General features: G+C 38.1%; 2 protein-coding genes across 4 annotated transcripts in view; one reads left to right on the top strand and one right to left on the bottom strand.

Annotated features, from left to right (window-relative positions):
• The window catches only part of SAV1 (salvador family WW domain containing protein 1), a 37,068-nt gene extending 33,314 nt beyond the window's left edge, over positions 1–3,754 (top strand). Inside the window, exon 5 of the mRNA XM_030930007.1 lies at positions 2,002–3,754. Coding sequence (XP_030785867.1) covers positions 2,002–2,203 — 202 coding nt within the window. The 3' untranslated portion in view covers positions 2,204–3,754. The remainder of the gene's footprint in view (positions 1–2,001) is intronic.
• Positions 3,755–4,711: 957 nt separating this feature from the next.
• ATL1 (atlastin GTPase 1) overlaps positions 4,712–21,556 on the bottom strand; it is a 102,343-nt gene continuing 85,498 nt past the window's right edge. For 2 of the 3 annotated variants that reach the window (XM_010389470.2, XM_030930006.1), the window contains 5 exons: positions 18,142–18,269; positions 16,983–17,039; positions 15,327–15,398; positions 9,210–9,641; positions 4,712–5,156 (listed from right to left, as the gene is read on the bottom strand). In XM_010389470.2, coding sequence (XP_010387772.1) covers positions 5,046–5,156; positions 9,210–9,641; positions 15,327–15,398; positions 16,983–17,039; positions 18,142–18,269 — 800 coding nt within the window. In that variant the 3' untranslated portion in view covers positions 4,712–5,045. Of the gene's footprint in view, positions 5,157–7,358; positions 7,374–9,209; positions 9,642–15,326; positions 15,399–16,982; positions 17,040–18,141; positions 18,270–21,556 lie in introns of all 3 variants that reach the window. The other variant, XM_010389469.2, reaches the window with a different exon arrangement.

Genomic DNA, 21,556 nt, shown 5'->3' with positions numbered 1-21,556 from the left:
CAGAAACATGTTAAAATGCTAAGTATAGTAGCTCACACAACTCAGTATGTTTTCTGTCTCCCTTTTTTTTTTTTTTTTTTTTTGAGACAGAGTCTCGCTCTGTCGCCCAAACTGGAGTGCAGTGGCCGGATCTCAGCTCACTGCAAGCTCCGCCTTTCGGGTTCACGCCATTCTCCTGCCTCAGCCTCCCGAGTAGCTGGGACTATAGGCGCCCGCCACCTCGCCCGGCTAGTTTTTTGTATTTTTTAGTAGAGACGGGGTTTCACCGGGTTAGCCAGGATGGTCTCGATCTCCTGACCTTGTGATCCGCCCGTCTCGGCCTCCCAAAGTGCTGGGATTACAGGCTTGAGCCACTGTGCCCGGCCCCTGTCTACCTTTTTTAAAATCTCATTTTAAAATATTAGACAGTCCTTTTGAAAGAAAATGGTATAATATCAAAGAACCACTGGGTAGGAAGAATTATAAGCGATCATTAAAAATAATACTAGAGTTTGCAGTCAGAGCTTCCTATTATGTCTGCTCTGCAGTATGATTTGAGAGGCATAATTTTAGGTATAAGATGCCTTTCCCTAATTCAAGTTCTTTATCTAGTCTTAGTGGATATTAACATTCAGAACCACTACTTTGAAGCATCTTGGTCCATAGTTCTCTTCCTTTCTGAACTTTTAGTCACTAAACACTTTTGCAAGAGGTAAAGAGCCTCTTTAGGTTTTAGTGTTTTTCATCTTTAAAATGAGAATATTAGAGTGCTGTCTTCATCAGGTACTGAATTGGAACTATGTAGCCAACTACTAAAGATACTACTGCTAAACAGGGATCTACTTACCACTGAAAGACTACTAACAGTCTTCCATGATATATGTAAACAGAATCTTTTGTGAATTCTTCACCACACTGAAGCCTTCTACGGTCTACTTATCCTCTCATTTTAAAAACAGGTCTTTCCTTCTTTAGTTTTCCTGTTTTTTTTAGATGCTATGTACTCAGCCTCAGGAATACTTAGATCCACGAATGAGGGTTCCTCTTCATTTCTCCTTCTGTTTGGTTCCTTGTTTGCTGTGGTGAATAGCATTCCTCAAAAAGATCCATCAACATGAATCATGCAAATGACCATCCATTTTTGTGCATTATCATTTGCAAGCACAATATGGTGTAAAATATTCTTAAGTTCCTGACAATTAACTTTTGATGAACTTACAATAGCACAAAATATGTTCTTCAGAAATTATAGAACCACTGTAGTTTGAAATCTGTGTTCATGCTTGTCTGCTGTTAATATTAGAATAATGGGTAAAGAAATAGGTATTCTTTAACTTATATTGAAATGAAGTAATATTAGCAGTTTTCTCTTTTCCCTAGAAGAATTATATGTAGGACAGGTGTGGTGGGCTTAAGCCTGTAATCCCAGCACATTGGAGGCTGAGGCCAGTGGATGACAAGGTCAGGAGATTGAGACCATCCTGGCCAACATGGTGAAACTCCATCTCTACTCAAAATACAAAAATTAGCTGGGTGTGGTGGCATGTGCCTGTAATCCCAGCTACCTGGGAGGCAGAGGCAGGAGAATTTGCTTGAACCCAGGAAGCGGAGATTGCAGTGAGCCGAGATCACGCCACTGCACTCCAGCCTGGTGACACAGCGAGACTCCATCTCAAAAAAATAAATAAATAAAAATAAAAAATAAAAAATTATATGTAAATAGCATTTAATAACTCAGATATTTAAAAAACTGTTTTATTTATTTTTATAAACAGGGTCTTGCTATGTTGCCCAAGCTGGCCTCAAACTCTTGGGCACAAACAGTCCTCCCACCTCAGCCTCCCAAGTAGCTGGGACTATAGGCGCCACCACTGTACCCAGCTACTCAGTTCTTTTTAATTAAAACTTATGGTTTGTTTAGTTATCAATAAGGTTGACATCTTAAAAAACAGACTAATTCTTGCTAGAAATACATGTTTATGTATGTGTTGTGAACATATATATGATTGTGTTTTAAAACAGATATGACCACATTCTGAAGTGGGAACTCTTTCAGCTGGCTGACCTGGATACGTACCAGGGAATGCTAAAGTTGCTCTTCATGAAAGAATTGGAGCAGATTGTTAAAATGTATGAAGCATACAGACAAGCCCTTCTTACAGAGTTGGAAAACCGAAAGCAGAGACAGCAGTGGTATGCCCAACAACATGGAAAAAATTTTTGAGCTGATTTTTGAAAAATAAAATTTAAGTTTTATAAGAGCTTTAAAATATTTTCACAGATAAAAAATTACAAACAAGTACTTTGGTTAATAAATGCAGCTTCCTTTGTGGAGATTATAAAATTCTAACTTTACATGTATTTTCTGTTATTAGAAATTTTCTTTTATTGAACAAGAAAAATTAGTGTATCATTTTCAGAGCCAATATGACAAACACTTTCAGATGCTGTATGTTAGGAAACTGCTTTGGTATTCCTGATGGAAGAATGCAGCGGAAATGTCATTATGAACAGATGTTAAATAGGAAGTTATCACTTGTTAACTTCTTAACAGCAGTAGTAGCTTCTTTAAAAAAAAAAAAAAAAGAATCTGCAGTATTTAAAAAAAAATGTTTACTGCTCTAGTGTGAAATATTGTCTGGAAAGGGATGGTTTAAATACTACCATGATGTCATTTAAATATCAAATAGGATTTGGAACCTTATTGTGATAAATATTTATATATGATGTATGTTTGTCTCCCCCTTCAAAGTAAGGAACCCAGCTGGGCGTGGTGGCTCACTCCTGTAATCCCAGCACTTTGGGAGGCTGAGGTGGGTGGATCGCTTGAGCTCACGAGTTTAAGACCAGCCTGGGCAACATAGTGAAACCCCATCTCTACAAAAAATACAAGAAAATGAGCTGGGTATGATGGTGTGTGCCTCTAGTCCCAGCTACTTGGGAGGCTGAGGTCAGAGGATGGCTTGAACCCGAGACACAGAGGTTGCAGGGTCAAGATCGCACCACTTGCACTGCAGCCTGGGAGACAGAACCAGACCTTGTCTCAAAAAATAAAAAATAAGAAAATGAAAACAAAGTAAGGAATCCTTTTAAAGCATGTTGAGAAAGTATTTTTTGGTATGAATGGGTGACGGGCCTTTTAATCTTTCAGGAATACATACAAGCATAAGTACTTAGCCTGTATGGGGAAGGTGTGTGAAACTCCAAGTTGCTAACATCATCTTCCTTATTTTCAGCCAGGGCTGTTACTGCATTTAGCATGGCTCTGATGAGACAGTGGAGAGTTCCTGACAGCATAGTATGCTGGCTTCTGAAAGACTGGGTTAAGCTACCAAAAATGACAATCAGGGATTCAAAAAGAATTTTTGGTCATTAAATCGATGGTATATTATTACTTTTTAATCTTCTAAGTATTTATCACAGGACTTTAACACCATATATTTCCCTCCCAGTTTTTCTCCCCTTTTGGTTTGATAGTTAAAACATTTTTCAGAATTAGTGCTGTACATTTGATTGCAAATAATTTGGTGATACTTCTAAACTATAACTGTAAATCTCTAGAATTCTGTGAATTTCAACATTATTTGAAGTGTTCTTCAGTTATATTTACATGTGTTGTAAATATGTAAATATACTTTTAGCTTAGGAAGTCTTCCAAAATACAAACTGCTCCCAGTTACATATCAGTGAGTTTGAATTATTGAAGAAATGTTGACAAAGTTGAGTGTTTGATTTTATATAACAAGCTTATTAAATATATTTTTGTGGAAACTAAGTGTGTGGTTTTTGAGTCCATGTTTTAGACATAGTGCAGTATTTCATTTTTCTGTTCAAAAGGCCATAGACAGAGGAATCAATTTAATTCAAAGGGGTAATGAAAAGGGGTATTGAAAAATGAAAGTATGGCTAGTGGAATTTTATCACTGGGAAAAGATAATTTGCTGAACTTGTGGTCAGATTTTTCTAAGATGTAAGTTTATATATCTTATGAACTCCCACACTCCTCTAACTTAATTGTTCTTTCCTGTCACTTCTTACTTTATATTGCTGCTTAATTAACGTGTAGCCATTTCTGTGACAGTCTTTAGAAGTTACTCTGTTTTGGACCTCCTAGATAAATATTACTTTTTTCATTAACACACTTTCCTTCTTCCTCTAAGTCTGTTCAGTGAAACTCCACTAGAGATATTAGTCATTAAGAACTAGAAGTTACCTAAAGGAATTAGCATGTTTTGTAAAATAGAAACTTAAGTTTGTACTGATGTTAACATTAAATAAAATGCATCTTGAGTCTAAAAAAAGAGATAAACCTTCATCATTCTATATCATCACCTCTCATTTTCAAATTCAGTAAGCATTTGTTTTTAATCTTAGGAACCAGAGTAAACTTTAATAATAGTTCACATATTAAAAGAATAAACCTATGAAGAATACATTCTTTGTGTATCAAATGAAAAAATATACAATGCAGTGAAACTCACATATACAAAGTGATTTTTTTGTGCAATTTTTATCAAGAGGTTTATATTCTATTAAATCATGTAAAAGCAATATATAGTTTTTGATAAACCAACTGAAGAACTCTTAAATGTGCTTAAAAATAAGATTGTGATATATATGATGATACAGATTAAATCAAGCCTGCTGAGTTATGATGCTGTGCTTTAACAAATGGCTATTTGAAATAATTTTAACATTTTTTCTGTAGAAATTAAATGAGCATATCCAAACGTGGAATATCACATGATTTAATTATAACCCAGTAGTAGAATTTAGTAAATTCAAGCAGAACACATGTACTGTTATCATAAATAGACAAATACTTTATAACAGCATTTTTGAAGAAAAATCAGGAAATTGTACATGTTAACAAAATAGTATAACCATGCATACATACATCTGCTTATTAAACACTGAAGTAAAAGAACTAATCCAGTTTGCAGTCTTCAGAGGTGTTTAGTATTTTACTCTGTTCTGATGGAAGCACTTTGAATGTTTGCATGGAGACATAAAACTGAATATTTAATTGACAATTGGTCATGCACCTGTATTTTTTAAAATTTGAATTACATTTTTTTCTTTTCTGATTGTTCAGTAGATTCCGACTTTGGTGTAGGAAAAGCTTGATGATACAGATGTCTGTGGGTTGCTGCTGCACTGTAAAGCTTGTACAAAGCCTAGAATAAAAGCATCAAGATTATAAAACATTTTATTAAACACACAGATGTAAAATTTTTTCCTTTTTAGTTTATCCTACTGTATAAAATTTAGCATGTTGAATTTGAAATCTTTTTTTATCAATATAAAATTAATATCTTAAAATTCAAAAAGTATTTTCAACTCCTCAATGTGTGCATTAACTTAATCCTTTTGTGCGTTGACCTTTGTGGTAAATATTTTATTCTCAAACTGTTTCCTTTTACCTTGCATACCTCTTGGAGCAGAGAGCTTCTACTCTGCCCCAGGGGTGTGCTGAAAATTCAAATTGTGAATATTAGCAGTTTTAGATGAATTGTAAGACCTCATAACTTCTGATTGGCAGTAACTATTATGCATAGCTAGGCTACTTGCTTTCTGGGCTTCCAGTGTTTTCCTGAGTGGGACCAATTTTATTCTCCATCATTTACTGATACAGTCATGGCAGCTAAGCACATATGGTGTCCTTCCCCCAGCACAGTAGGATCCTTCACTTTACATGCTCTTGCCTTGTTTCCATGACTTAGCTAATATCGTACAAACCCTATTCAAAAACATTACCTCAGCAAGCTTTCCTCATTTAAAACTACCTCTTATTGTTCTCTGTGGGTTTTAATGATGTTTGAATCATAGGAATTTCTGTGTATTGTATATTGCTTTATATAAGTGTTCATAAATATCTTTGTTTCCTGGCTCCCTCAGCTAGTGTCTAAGATTTCATCCCCTGCTCTGACTTTCACATACTTGACAGTCAGTTACAAATGACTTGTCTGATTTAGTTCTGGAGTTTGTAAAGAGTCTTTGAATATTTTTAAAAGCTGCATAAAAGTTTGAGATCCTTTAAATAGTAATCTGCTCCCAGGAAATTCCATTAATTTTTATCATTTGTGAGTCTGTATACCTACTTTCTTTTGATTTTCTTTTTTTTCTTTTTGAGTTGGAGTCTCACTCTTGTCGCTCAGGCTGGAGTGCAATGGCGCCATCTTGCCTCACTGCAATCTCTGCCTACCAGGTTCAAGCTATTCTCTTGCCTTAGCCTCCCTAGTGGCTGGGACTACAGGTGCCCGCCACCACACCTGGCTAATTTTTTGTTTTTTTAGTAGAGTTGGGGCTTCACCATGTTGGCTAGGCTGGTCTCGAACTCCTGACCTAAAGTGATCTGCCCACCTCAGTCTCCCCAAGTGCTGGGATTACAGGCGTGAGCCACCACACATGGCCTTGATTTTCTTATGGCATTAAGTCTGAATGGTACCATCTTCAGATCTATGAATGTATATTTGTGCAACATAGTATTGTCTTCCATTATATTCTGATTCTAAGGCATTCAATTCAATTCTAATTCTCTAACTTATTTTTTCTTAAGCTTTGATTTCCGAAGTTGAAATTTGCTTTTGCTTTTTTAATGAGCTTGCTTACTGAATTTTGCATGAAATAACTTCTTATTGACTTGTAAATATTAAGGGGAATTTGATTCGAGGACATAATCCAGTTATATGCCACAGTAGAAACTGAGGAAAGAATTATCTCTAGTTATTCAAGATCAGCTTTGCTTCCTGAAGATAATGACTTAAATGATTCCAGAGTGATAATTTTTCTTAGTGTAACAGCTGATTCCTTCGTGGATGCCTAGAGTCTTTTCTGAGATATGTAGTGTTGTTGCACATGTGCAATAGGAGAAATGAACACTTAATGTACAGGTCAGGCCTGAGGTCTGCCAAGAGAGTTAGAATACATACTGGCCTGGGCCCTGTTTAAAGTGGTATGTATTACTGTCAGTCAAAAGCTAAAGTTAAAAACAACTTCTAAAGGTTGTAGCTACATTTAAATACCCTCCAGTAGTTACATTTCCCCAAGTTTCATAACTGCTTGCTTTACTCTGCAGTAGAGCAGAGTCCACCATTTCAGAGCTTAAGAATTTTGAAATTGTCTACACATTCATGGAACAAATACTCATGTTATTCAATTTTGTGTGTGTGTGTAGATCAAATCATACATGATGTCTAGAATAAGTTAAATATTTTAAGACCATGTTAAAAATTCACAATTACAAATTTAAATGTTAGAAGTCACCAAAGATTGTTCTAATCTACACAAAGACATCCTTTAATGGCTGGTCAGTTTATAAAATAAGAATATCATAATGTTTACAAATAAATAACTGAATTTTAAAAAATTTAACTTACCTCATTTGTACTTCCCTGCAGCAAAAGGCAGATTAAAAAGAAAAAAGAAAAGTATATATCCTGCTTTATTAGCAGCATTATATTCAACTTTGCTTATAATATTAATTTGTGAGCATTTAAGAACAGAACAGATACTCCTGCAGATTTTTCAGTTTAGATTACATATTTTATCAGAATCTTTGAAGAACTCAATTCTGTATTCCTCATAGGTTTTATCTAGGAGGGTTTTGACATTGACCTCAAGTAACCCCTCTTAAATCTTGGAGTTGAGAGACTATTTGAGACAGTGGCTCAGAGGATCCAGTTTTTAATTCATTTCCCATTGTGCTACCATTAGTTTATCTCAGCTAGATCCTTCAAAGGGTATGTTACAATTATGTTATAAAGTATATATAAGTATGTTCTTTTTTTTTTTTTTTTTTTTCTTGGAGACAGAGTTTCCCTCTTGCCCAGGCTAGAGTGCTATGGCAAGATCTTGGCTCAACGCAACCTCTGCCTCCTGGGTTCAAGCGATTCTCCTGCCTCAGCCTCCCGAGTAGCTGGGATTACAGGCATGCGCCACTATGACTGGCTAATTTTGTATTTTTAGTAGAGATGGGGTTTCTCCATGTTGGCCAGGCTGGTCTTGAACTCCCGACCTCAGGTGATCCGCCCAACTTGGGCCTCCCAAAGTGCTGAGATTACAGGCAGGAGCCACTGCACCCGGCCATAAGTATGTTCTTAAGGCTGGAAGAACTGTAGCTATTACCTGCTGCCTACAGGTACAGAGACAATCGGAAGTAATCTGATACTGCTTTCGGAAGTTTTTAAGAGAATGAGATGACAACTTACCATAGTGGTTCATATAGCTCCTAACAAAGCTAATGCTAATCAAATCATAGGTTGTGAATATGAGATAATGTTAATGCAAGTCATAATTAGCTAAATAAAAGCTGTTTTCTCATAACTTTTAATAGATTTAACATTTTTAGAATAATAAAAAGTAGGCTGGGTGGCTCACGCCTGTAATCCAAACACTTTGGGAGGCTGAGACGGGCAGATTGCTTGAGGTCAGGAGTTTGAGACCAGCCTGGCCAACATGGTGAAACCCCGTTTCTACAAAAAATACAAAAAACTAACCGGGAATGGTGATGTGCACCTGTAGTCCCATCTACTCCAGAGGCTGAGGCACAAGAATTGCTTGAGCTGGGGAGGCAGAGGTTGCAGTGAGCTGAGATCATGCTACTGCACTCCAGCCTAGACAACAGAGCAAGACTGCCGCCCTCCCCTCCCCAAAAAAAGAAAAAAATATGTATATACTACTAAATTGATTTTTTTTTTTTTTTTTTTTTTTTTGAGACAGAGTCTTGCTCTGTCGCCCAGGCTGGAGTGCAGTGGCGCGATCTTGGCTCACTGCAAGCTCCGCCTCCCGGGTTTATGCCATTCTCCTGCCTCAGCCTCCGGAGTAGCTGGGACTACAGGTGCCCGCCACCTCGCCCGGCTAGTTTTTTGTATTTTTTTAGTAGAGACGGGGTTTCACCGTGTTCGCCAGGATGGTCTCGATCTCCTGACCTCGTGATCCGCCCGTCTCGGCCTCCCAAAGTGCTGGGATTACAGGCTTGAGCCACCGCGCCCGGCCTGATGTATTTTTTTAAATGCTGAAATGTTAACTGGAAAATAGTTGTGTAGGACTTCACATTTTACACAGTATTATATAGCTAGTTGTTCGTATCTGGGCGGGTCATAACATTCTTGATGACTGGGGCCCAATTCATGTTGATCTGTGTTATTTCCAACATTAATGCAGTGGCTGGCACACGGATGACATTCAAATGTGTGCTGAATTTAGTTGTGAATTAAAAGTGTTCTTACCTGGTCCCACAGAGCCGCAGCCACCTGGTCTATTACAGCTCCTAGCTCTCGGTATTCTCCAGAGTACCGGATATATGCCCAGGTGCACAGGGTGATAAGGGTCAGTCCCATTATCATATTGCATAGGCTAGCTATGATGTCCAAACCAATGAATCCAGTCACACCAGCAATCACATACGTGATAAAGATGACTACAAACAGTGTGGCTGGGGTACGAGCTGCATGGAAGATATTTTTGCTATCATTGTGCTTGATATATTGGATGTAAAGTTCATCTATTTCACTCTCCAACTGCTGCAGGTAACGCCGGCTAAATTCTTCCCCACCCATCTTCTTCACCCCTCGGAATAGCTTCACAGATTCTTCCTTAAGTTGCAGGTGTTTGCTCTGCAAGTCATTTGGGGCCAGAAATGGTTTGTCACCACCACAAATCTGTATCAGACAGAGAAGTATTCGTTTATGCAATGTAGAGTAAAATTGGCAACTGTATCAAAATTTTTCACTTAGCTAGTTGAGTTTGTTAGAATACATGAATAATCAGGAGCCTGCATATATGTTTTGTCAGCCCACATCTTTCCACCCTCTATCCATGAGGCATGACTGTAAATGGGACTGGTATTCTATAGGTGGCTTAAAGTCATTTTACATTTTTCTCTTTTTGCCGTGGAAAATAATATTCATCACTTCAAGTCCTTCAAGATGAAAAGACGTGTGACACAACATGAAGTACAAAATTGAGTTCATTCACAGAATGAATCCAAATCTAAGAAAACTACATATATCCGAATTCTAGGAAATCTTCACCAAAGTCATTTTAACCAATGAAGTTTAATAAACAATGATCAATGCTATGAAGCTCTCAAAGTAAACTGCGAAATACATTCTTTAGCAGTTTTACTGATTTTTGTTTGAATGGAGCTCATTGAGTATTTTCTTCCAGAAACTAAGTAGGAGTATAGTAAATGTTCTTGAATCACATTTTCAAGTTTTTGAAAAGTTACAAGGGTGATCTCAGTTAACCATACCATTCATTCACTTTGGTTATAGCCATGCCTCAGAGATAATAAGTGTTTGGTTCCAGACCACTGCAATAAAGTGAGTCACATGATTTTTTTATTTCCTGATGCATATAAAAGTTATGTTTATAATTATATAGCAGTCTATTAAAGTGTGCAATCACATGTCTAAAAACCATGTACATAATTTAAAACACTTCATTGCAAAAAAATGCTAAGGATCATCTGAGGCTTCAGCACATCAATCTTTGCTGGTGGAGGCTCTTGCCTCGATGTCGATGGCTGCTGACTGATCAGGGTGGTGTTGCTGAAGGTTGAGGTGGCTGTGGCAATTTCTTAAAATATGACAACAGTAAAGTTTGCCATATTGATAGACTTCTTTTCATGAAAGATTTCTCTATAGCCTGGGATGCTGTTTGACAGCATATTACTCACAGCAGAACTTCTTTAAAAATTGGAGTCAATCCTCTCAAACCCTGTCAATGCTTTATCAACTAACTTTATTTAATATTTTAAAGCTCTGGAAAGGGTAGGGGGAAGGGAATGAAGAGAGGTTGACTAATGGGTACAAATATACAGTTAGAAGAAGTACGACAGTGTTCGATAGCTCAGTAGGGTGACTGTAAATAACAATATTGTACATTTCAAAATAGCCAGAAGAGAATCATTCAAATGTTCCTAGCATAAAGAAATGTTTAAGGTGATAAATATCCCACTTACCCTGATTTGATCTTTACATATGGATGTATCAATTTATCATGTATTCCAAAAATATGTACATCTACTGTGTATCAATGAAGATTAATTCAAGATGGATTAGAGACTTAAATGTTAGACCTAATACCATCAAAACCCTAGAAGAAAATCTAGGTAGTACCATTCAGGACATAGGCATGGGCAAGGACTTCATGTCTAAAACACCAAAAGCAACGGCAGCAAAAGCCAAAATTGACAAATGGGATCTAATTAAACTAAAGAGCTTTTGCACAGCAAAAGAAACTACCATCAGAGTGAACAGGCAACCTACAGAATGGGAGAAAATTTTTGCAACCTACTCATCTGACAAAGGGCTAATATCCAGAATCTACAAAGAACTCAAACAAATATACGAGAAAAAAACAAACAACCCCATCAAAAAGTGGGGAAAGGATATGAACAGACATTTCTCAAAAGAAGATATTCATACAGCCAACAGACACATGAAAAAATGCTCATCATCACTGGCCATCAGAGAAATGCAAATCAAAACCACAATGAGATACCATCTCACACCAGTTAGAATGGCAATCATTAAGAAGTCAGGAAACAACAGGTGTTGGAGAGGATGTGGAGAAATAGGAACACTTTTACACTGTTGGTGGGATTGTAAACTAGTTCAACCATTATGGAAAACAGTATGGCAATTCCTCAAGGATCTAGAACTAGATGTACCCTATGACCCAGCCATCCCACTACTGGGTATATACCCAAAGGATTATAAATTAGTCTACTACAAAGACACATGCACACGTATGTTTATTGCGGCACTATTCACAATAGCAAAGACTTGGAATCAACCCAAATGTCCATCTGTGACAGACTGGATTAAGAAAATGTGGCACATATACACCATGGAATACTATGCAGCCATAAAAAAGGATGAGTTTGCGTCCTTTGTAGGGACATGGATGCAGCTGGAAACCATCATTCTTAGCAAACTATCACAAGAAGAGAAAACCAAACACCGCATGTTCTCACTCATAGGTGGGAACTGAACAATGAGATCACTTGGACTCGGGAAGGGGAACATCACACACTGGGGTCTATCATGGGGAGGGGGGAGGAGGGAGGGATTGCATTGGGGAGTTATACATGATATAAATGATGAATTGATGGGTGCTGACGAGTTGATGGGTGCAGCACACCAACATGGCATAAGTATACATATGTAACAAACCTGCACGTTATGCACATGTACCCTAGAACTTAAAGTATAATAAAAAAAAAAAAAAAAAAAAAAAAAAAATTCTAAACCCTTTGTTGTCATTTCAACACTATTCACAGCATCTTCACTAGGAGTAGATTCCATCTCCAGAAACCACTGTCTTTGCTTATCCATAGGAAGCAACTCCTTATCCATTAAATGAGATTACACAATTGAGTCACATCTTCAGGCTCCACTTTTAAGTTCTCTTGCTGTTTCCACCACACCTACACTTTCTTCCTCCACTGAAGTCTTGAACCCCCCTCAAAGTCATCCAGAAGAGTTGGTATCAACTTTTTCCACCTTCTTGTTGATGCTGATACTTTTGCCTCCTATAAACCACAGATTCTCTTCATGGCATCTAAAATGGTGAATCTTTCCTGGAAGGTTTTCAATGTACTTTGCCCAGATCTAGCAAAAGAATCACTATCTATGACAGCTATAGCCTTACAAAATATATTTCTTATTAACATTTGAAAATCAAAATTACTCCTTGATCCCTGGGCTGCAGAATGGATATTGTGTTAGCAGGCATTGAAAACATCAATTTCCTTAAATACATCTCCATCAGCGCTCTTTGGTGAATAAGTTCATGCCAATGAGCAGTAATATTTTGAAAGGAATCTTTTTCTTAGTAGGTCTCAATAGTGGGCTTAAAATATTCAGTAATCCATAGTGTAAACAGCTGTACTGTTACGTAGGCTTTGTTGTTCCATTAATAGAGCACAAGCAAGAGTAGATTTAGCATGATTCTTAAGTGCCCTAGAATTTGGGGAATGGTAAATGAACACTGTGTTCAACTTAAAGTCACCAGCTACAAGAAAGTCAGCCTGTTCTTCCAAGCTTTGAAGGCAGGCATTGACTTCTCCTCTCTAGCTGGGAAAGTCCTGGATGGCATCTTCCAGTAGAAGACTATTTCATCTACATTGAAAATCTCTGTTTGGTGTGGCCACCTGCATCAATGATTTCAGGTAGATCTTCTGGATAACTTGCTGTAGCTTCTACATCAAGATTTGCTACTTCACCTTGCACTTTATGTTACGGAGATGGCTTCTTAAACCTCATGAACCAAAAACCTCTGCTAGCTTCCAGCTTTATTCTGCATCTTTACCAACTCTTTCAGCATTCATAGAACTGAACAGAGTTAGGGGCCTTGCTCTGGATTAGGCTTTGGCTTAAGGGCATGTTGTGGCTGGTTTGATTTTCTATCCAAACTGAAGCTTTCTCTGTGTCAGCAAAAAAGCTGTTTCACTTTTTTATAATCTGTGTGTTCGCTGGAGTAGCTTTTTTTTTTTTAGACAGAGTCTCACTCAGTCACCCAGGCTGGAGTACAGTGGCGTGATCTTGGCTCACTGCAACCTCTGCCTCCTGGGTTCAAGCGATTCTCCTGCCTCAGCCTCCCGAGTAACTGGGACTACGGGCGTGTGCCACCATGCCTGGCTGATTTTTGTATTTTTAGTAGAGACAGGGTTTCACCATGTTGGCCAGGCTGGTCTCAAACTCCTGACCTCAAGTGATCCACCTGCCTCAGCCCCCTGAAGTGCTGGGATTACAGGTGTTAAGACCCTCCCAAATTGCTGGGATTACAGGTATAAGTCACTGTGCCCAGCCTGGAATAGCATTTTTAATTTCCTTTAAGAACTTCTCCTTTGCATCCACAGCCTGGCTATTTGGTGCAAAGGCCTAGCTTTTGGCCTATGTCAGCTTTTCATATTCTTTCTTCACTAAGGTTAGTCATTTCTAGCTTTTGATTTAAAGTGAGAGATGTGTCTGTTTGAACTTCAACACTTAAGAGGCCATTGTAGGGTTATTAATTGGCCTAATTTCAATATTATTGTGCCTCAGGTAAAAGAGGACTGCAAGAGGGAGGGATGGAGGAACTGCTGGTTGATGGAGCAGTCAGAAAACACATTTATCGATTAAGTTCAGCATCTTATAACAGCACAGTTAATGGCACTCCGAAACAATTACAATTACAATAGTAACATCAGCAATCGCTGATCACAGGTCGCCGTAACAGATATAATAATGATGAAAAAGTTTGAAAAATTGTGAGAATTACCAAAATGTGACACAGACATGCACATGCTGTTGGAGAAAGGGTGTCAATAGACTCACTCCACATAGGAGTGCCGGCAACATCCAATTTGTAAAAAGTGCAAGAAAGTGAAGCTCAATAAAATGAGGTATACCTGCATTTGAGATTTAACTATTATCGAGAATTCTTTCATTCTGATTGTCCTTATGTCATAAACAATGCCACTCCATATACTACATTTTCGTTGATTCTAAGACTTCAAATTTGGATGCAATTTTAATTTCATAACATTTTGTTTTTTGAGACAGAGTCTTGCTCTGTTGCCCAGGCTGGAGTGCAGTGGCACAATCTCGGCTCACTGCAACCTCCACTTCCCTTGTTCAAGCAATTACCCTGCCTCAACCTCCCAAGTAGCTGGGATTACAGGCACACGCCACCATGCCTGGCTAATTTTTTTTTGTATTTTTAGTAGAGACAGGGTTTCACCATGTTGGCCAGACTGGTCTCGAACTCCTGACCTCAGGCAATCCATGTGCCTCGACCTCCCAAAGTGTTGGGATTACAGGCGTGAGCCATAGCATGCAACCTAATTTCATAACATTTTCAAGAGAAAATATCTATCACAGTAGTACATATACACAATAAATTATTAGATCCATCCTAATTTGGAGTGTTAAAATGAGGAAATGTAATAAATAGAAATATTGGCCCTTAAGGTTTTTTTTTTCTCCTAAAAGGTTTCATCTTTAAGAGAAATACCAAAATTGTGGAATATAAGGAGGCGTAGTGGTGAGGGTACCACATGCTATTTTAGCTACTAGATTTTATAAATAGTGGAAAGATCTGGCATGCCCCCAAATATGTGAATAGGAATATATTACAGAGAGATACAATTCATTTAAAATGCCTTTAAAATTGCGCACGTAATGTTTTTTAAAATATTTCAGGAATATAATAAATAGACACGTGATACAGGCTGAGGAAAAAGTCAAAGCCACCTCATTGCATGTGTGTACAGTGTGACATGGAAGGAAAAAGAATGAGTTGCATGAAGAATACTGGTTTTGTTTAAGACAGCATTTAAAATATTTAATTCTTACCTCTTCCATTTTTTTGTTGTATGTGTCCTTGGCAGTTGCCACGGCTGCCAAATTGTTAGCTTCTGCTGTGGCCTTTGGACAAAGTACAAAATACGATGTAAAATGCAGTTCATATTGATTAAACTTCCACAGGCAGTTCACATTTCAGAGCATCATGTGCAGGAAATGTGCAAGAAACCAAAGTCCTCAACGTAATTTAAAACGTTTACAATATTTCTACATTTTAAAAATTAGTAAAAAAGTTTCGAAAATGCATAAACAGATTTTTACTCAATACATAATAGTTCTAAAATGAATTTTCATTTGGAAGAGTTTTCCTCTCAAAAAATATTTTTTAACCTGTCATTAAATGCTGGGAAGTAAAAATATCTATAAACCCAAACTCATGGGGAATAATATACAGACATTTTATAAATACTAATATACACAAATATGTCTAAGGACTGCTGCTGATAGAAGAGTGTATCCCTGATAACAAAAAGGAACTATTAAGAACTTACATTTTAAAAATATATAAGGAAACTAGTTTCTCCCTTTTTTAAATTTATTTATTTATTTTTTATTCTTTTTTTTTTTTTTTTTTTTTTTTTTTGAGACTGAGCCTTGCTCTGTTGCTCAGGCTGGAGTGCAGAGGCACGATCTCGGCTCACTGCAACCTCCACCTCCTGGGCTCAAGCAATTCTCCTGCCTCAGCCTCCCGAGTAGCTGGGACTACAGGCTCGCGTCACCATGCCCAGCTAATTTTTGTATTTTTAGTAGAGACGGGGGTTTCACCATGTTGGCCAGGCTGGTCTCAATCTATTGACCTCGTGATCTGCCAACCTCGGCCTCCCAAAGTGCTGGGATTGCAGGCATAAACCACCACTCCCAGCCAAAATATATTGACTTATTTTTTATACGTGAGGTCTCACTATGTTGCCCAGGCTGGACTCAAACTCCTGGGCTCAAGTGATCCCCCTGTCTCAGCCTCCTGAGTAGCTGAGCCTACAGGCACATGCCACCGTGCCTGGCTCCTTTTAAAACAAAAATGTTTGTGGAGGCCAGGCACGGTGACTCACGCCTGTAACCCCAGCACTTTGGGAGGCCGAGGCAGGCGGATCGCGAGGTCAGGAGATCCAGACCATCCTGGCTAACACGGTGAAACCCCGTCTCTACTAAAAATATAAAAAAATTAGCCAGGCATGGTGGTGGGCACCTGTAGTCCCAGCTACTCGGGAGGCTGAGGCAGGATAATGGCGTGAACCCGGGAGGCGGAGCTTGCAGTGAGCCGAGATTGCGCCACTGCACTCCAGGCTGGGTGAGAGTGCGAGACTCCGTAAAGTTTGTGGAGAAACGGTTGTTTAAAACTTGGACCTGCTTTTCTACTGTGTGTTACATGTGTGAATCTAAATCATAATATAAGACTGTTTTCTAAACAAATTTAGTGCAAAGAGAATGAAAACCCTTTGATATAAAGTGTTTGTGTCTCAACACAAGTGAGGCTGCAATATGTTTACGTGAAAAATGTTTAGATGAAAACATAAATAGGTAAAGTTATTAGGCAAATAATCTTCCAATAAATCATTCTGTCTAATATTATTATCTGGTAATTTCTGACAGCCAGAAATCTTAGCCTTAGTCACGTGTCTTAAAACATGCCTCCTCATTAATAAATACCTGTAACATGGACTTGGGATGTGGTAATTCTTCACCTTGATAGATCTTTATATAAGCCTAAAAAAAAAAAAGAAAAAGATTCATGTTCAAGCAATTCCATTCAATATTTCCTCTAATTCTATGAAATTGCATTCTAAGCTCTTGACATTTCAAAAATATTTTCAGGAACTTATAACTATTTTATCTTTCTCATACTTAAATTCCCTTTTTTCTTAGTTCATGTTGTTGTTTCCTTTTCCCGAAATGCCTTTTTCAAACATCTCTGTCTGCCAATCTGGCCCTTCTTAAAGGCTCAACTCAATGCCACTCCCTTTAAAATGTTCTTAGACCCCTCTGCTGGGAGTAACCGCCCTTTTTCAGTGCCCACAGGAATCTGTACCCTGCTGATGTCATAAGCTTTATGGAACAGACCCTTGTGAGGGTTCTGAATCTCCTACCAAATTGTAAGCACCTCCACAGTGTTACACGCAGTAAAAATTCATATTTTAGATAAATAACGTGACATTTATTTGCTGACAATCATGAAGGTAAATAAATCGTACAGAACTTATATGACAGCATATTAAATGACAAAGCATGAATTTTAAAAATTGATATTTTAGTCCTTGGAGTATCAGTCCACAACTGGGTTGGTAACTGAAATTCTCCAGGATATATATGGGTTGGTAAAAAGTATTCAGTGCTATCTAACGTAAACAGGTAAATGCAAATTTAAAATAATTCCACTTCATATTGGCTCTTGGTGCAGAGAGTAAGAAATGCGGAAGTATTTTCTTCAGTAGGAAGGTATCCCCCTGGGGAAAATCTTCAGAATTATGAAGGTAAAATTCAGAATAGATCATGGGCCCTGGGAAACACCTCATTCCCCCAAAAGACTTTTCCAACTCTTACATTCATATTTCAAAATACAGTTCCCTCAATATAAAAGGGGACAATAAAGTTACCTTTATGTGGTTTCCTCAAAAGAATAATTTCAGAAAGTAAGCTTTCTGAAAGGTTTTGAAAAAGCTTTTTAAAAGGGATTTTAAAAATCCTTTTTATAGATTCCTCGTACCTTTGCTCTAATATTATAGGGTCCATAATTTTTGTTTATAGGAATTACGATCCAATATATGTCAAATCTAAGTGCTCACAAAGGCTCTAGAAATGAGAGTGATACCTTGAAGTACTCCACCAGACCCCGACAGGTGATTTTATTCCCATTGATCTCTTTAATATCTAGGCTCTCAGGACTAAGTAGCCAAGGAATCAGTATTTTCAAGTTTTTGATGAATTCATCATCTATTTCTACAAATAAAAGCAAATCCATTATTATTTTTGGAATCCTTCCCAGTCTTCCATGCCACAGAATAAAACATCCTTTGATCTCCCCCATTTGCTCCCCAGTGATAATGCCATCATGCACTTCCCCATCACTTAAGCAACTCCTGAAACCTGCTCTTCTCACAGTGAATGATTCTCCTTGCCCAAATTTCCACTCTCGTTTCATATGTATCTTGTCTTCCACCTATAAATTAGCTTTCTTGATATTATAAGTTAGCTTGCTTGGTTTTACACGTATGCTTTGTATGTAACCCATTCATATAACCAGTTGAAGGTTTTTTTTGTTTTGTTTTGCTTTTTTGTTTTGTTTTGTTTTGTTTTGTTTTTGAAATGGAATCTTGCTCTGTCCCCCAGGCTGGAGTGCAGTGGTGCCATCTTGGCTCACTGCAACCTCCACCTTCTGGGTTCAAACGATTCTCCTGCCTTAGCCTCCGGAGTAGCTGGGACTACAGGTGCACACCACTATGCCCAGCTAATTTGTTTTTTGTTTTTTTTTTTTTTTTTTTTTTGAGACGGAGTCTCGCTCTGTCGCCCAGGCTGGAGTGCAGTGGCCGGATCTCAGCTCACTGCAAGCTCCGCCTCCCGGGTTTACGCCATTCTCCTGCCTCAGCCTCCCGAGTAGCTGGGACTACAGGCGCCCGCCACCTCGCCCGGCTAATTTTTTGTATTTTTTTAGTAGAGACAGGGTTTCACCGTGTTAGCCAGGATGGTCTCGATCCCCTGACCTCGTGATCCGCCCGTCTCGGCCTCCCAAAGTGCTGGGATTACAGGCTTGAGCCACCACGCCCGGCCTGCCCAGCTAATTTTTGTATTTTTAGTAGAGGTGGGGTTTCACCATGTTGGCCATGATGGTCTTGATCTCTTGCCCTCATGATCCGCCCGCCTCGGCCTCCCAAAGTGCTGGGATTACAGGCATGAGCCACCACACCCAGCCATAACCAGTTCATGTTTTAAGTCTTGTTTGTGGTTTTATATACATAGGCTCATAAATGGGGAAGAGACCAGATTTTTACTGGCTTATTATAATGCATTCCCTCCAGAAAATGTATCCAAAAATTGCTCCATGCATAGTGAGCCCATCTTCTAAGAATTGTACAAAACTGGGTAAGCTGTGGCAACTGGACTGCAGAGTTCAAAAAGATAGTGATAATGATGCTACCTCTAGTGGTGGAACTCAGCAACACAAAATAAAACAGCAAGAAAAGGCCACTTAAGCAGATGAGAGGTAGTATGCATTATGTAGCTGTCATGTTTGATATAATTGATTACACATAACCCAAGCTGTAGCAGTAGGTTAAACATTACAAACTTAGCAAAGTAATACAGAAAACAGATCATCAGAGAAGTCTTCTGAACACAGGGATAATTTCTTAAGTTGTTATTTCAAATATATGGAAAAATTGGGCGGGGTGGAGTGGCTCCCGCCTGTAATCCCAGCACTTTGGGAGGCCGAGGCAGGTGGATCATTTGAGGTCAGGAGTTCAAGACCAGCCTAGCCAACGTGGTGAAATCCTGTCTCTATTAAAATATAAAAATTGGCTGTACATGGCTGGGCGCAGTGGCTCGCACCTATAATCCCAGCACTTTGGAAGGCTGAGGCAGGTGGATCATGAGGTCAGGAGATCGATACCACCCTGGCTAACATGGTGAAACCCCACCTCTACTAAAAATACAAAACAAAAAACAAAAAAACTTAGCCAGGCATGGGGGCACATGCCTATAGTCCCAGCTACTCTGGAGGCTGAGGCAGGAGAATCGCTTGAACCCAGAGGTGGAGGTTGCAGTGAGCTGAGATTGTGCCACCGCACTCCAGCCTGTGTGACAGAGCAAGACCCTGTCTCAAAAAAAAAAAAAAAAAAAAATACATACATACATATATATATATATACACACACATGCACACACACATATATATATGGAAAAATACACATACTATGTAAAAAAGCATGATCTGTCCAGTGACTTGCTTGGTTCCTAAGTAAATTCAGTAACTGCCTGTAATTTTAAAAAATCTAAATTTTAGCAGAGTTACTGAGTTTTCAGGCTTTGGGGCTGGTGATTTTGAAGGCCTTAAAGATTCAAACCTTAAGACTGTGTTTGCATTTTCCCTGTTGTTATAACCCCAATGTTATAACATTGGGGCTACACTGAAATACTATTTTATGTTAGAATTTGTTTTCTTTACTTCTTTTATGACACACACAAGCATGATGCTGGATATCTTTCAAAGTTATTTTGTTTCATGTTTTGTGCCACTTTGAAATTCTAGTGACCATGATTTATGGGTACTTGTAGTGGAGTTTATTCAAACTTACTTTGTTGTTTGCATTGCACCAATTTTCACTGATAATTTTGCTTTATACTATATATAGATTTATTATTGCGGTTTGCTTTTTAGTTACCAGTATTCACCGGAATACAATACTGATATTTGTATTTATGTTACCACATTCCTGTTTTGTGTTTTATTGCCTGCCATGTGTCTGTATTCACTGATACTAATAGGTTTCTTTTTTGCTATATGATCTTATGTTTTTTCATCTTTAGTAGAGTATTACTATACATCTAGAATGTATGAATTCTTGAGTTTCTGAATAAAACAAAGTTTTCTTCTTATAAAACCACTTTAAAATCACTTTCAAAACATGTGTATAAATTTCTGCCCCCAAACATTCCTTATACAATTGGAACGGAATAAGATTCACGACTGTGTGTTAATGCACCAGCAAGTATGGTAATTAATTATCATTAAAGTAACCAGCATCTAACCACACATTTGGATTAAAAAATGTGTCTGAAGATGGCAGTAGCTATCTTTGTTCCCACTGGAACCAATGCTAGATATTCCAATTTTGGATTCAGAAGATAAGAACAATATATTCATAACATACATAGGTAGTGAACTCTTGCTAATGTTAGTTGAACACCATAAATACATGACCCAGAAAATCTGCAAACCAGTTCAAATTGATTTGCAGAGGTGTATTAATAAGCTTTGGCACTGCAAGTGTTCAATTAATATATATGAATAGCTGATTCAGAATTATGTTCAGTAAGTTTCTTTGGTAATTTCTTCCACAAGGGTAAAATCTTCCAAGGACTTTGGTGGCTTGGTCAAAGTAGTGGTTATCTGCCACAATAATTGAGAATATGATGCATGCTTTGTAAGAACTCCACAGGGCAGATGCACTAGTATAGTATTGCTGTATAAATTAACAAAGGAAGATATTTTCTTGGGATTTCCTGATTCT

This window comes from Rhinopithecus roxellana, chromosome 5 (assembly GCF_007565055.1).
Source record: "Rhinopithecus roxellana isolate Shanxi Qingling chromosome 5, ASM756505v1, whole genome shotgun sequence".
Taxonomy (NCBI): domain Eukaryota; kingdom Metazoa; phylum Chordata; class Mammalia; order Primates; family Cercopithecidae; genus Rhinopithecus; species Rhinopithecus roxellana.
Note: the sequence above shows the minus strand (reverse complement) of the source record. Positions and strands in the feature narration are given on the sequence as shown.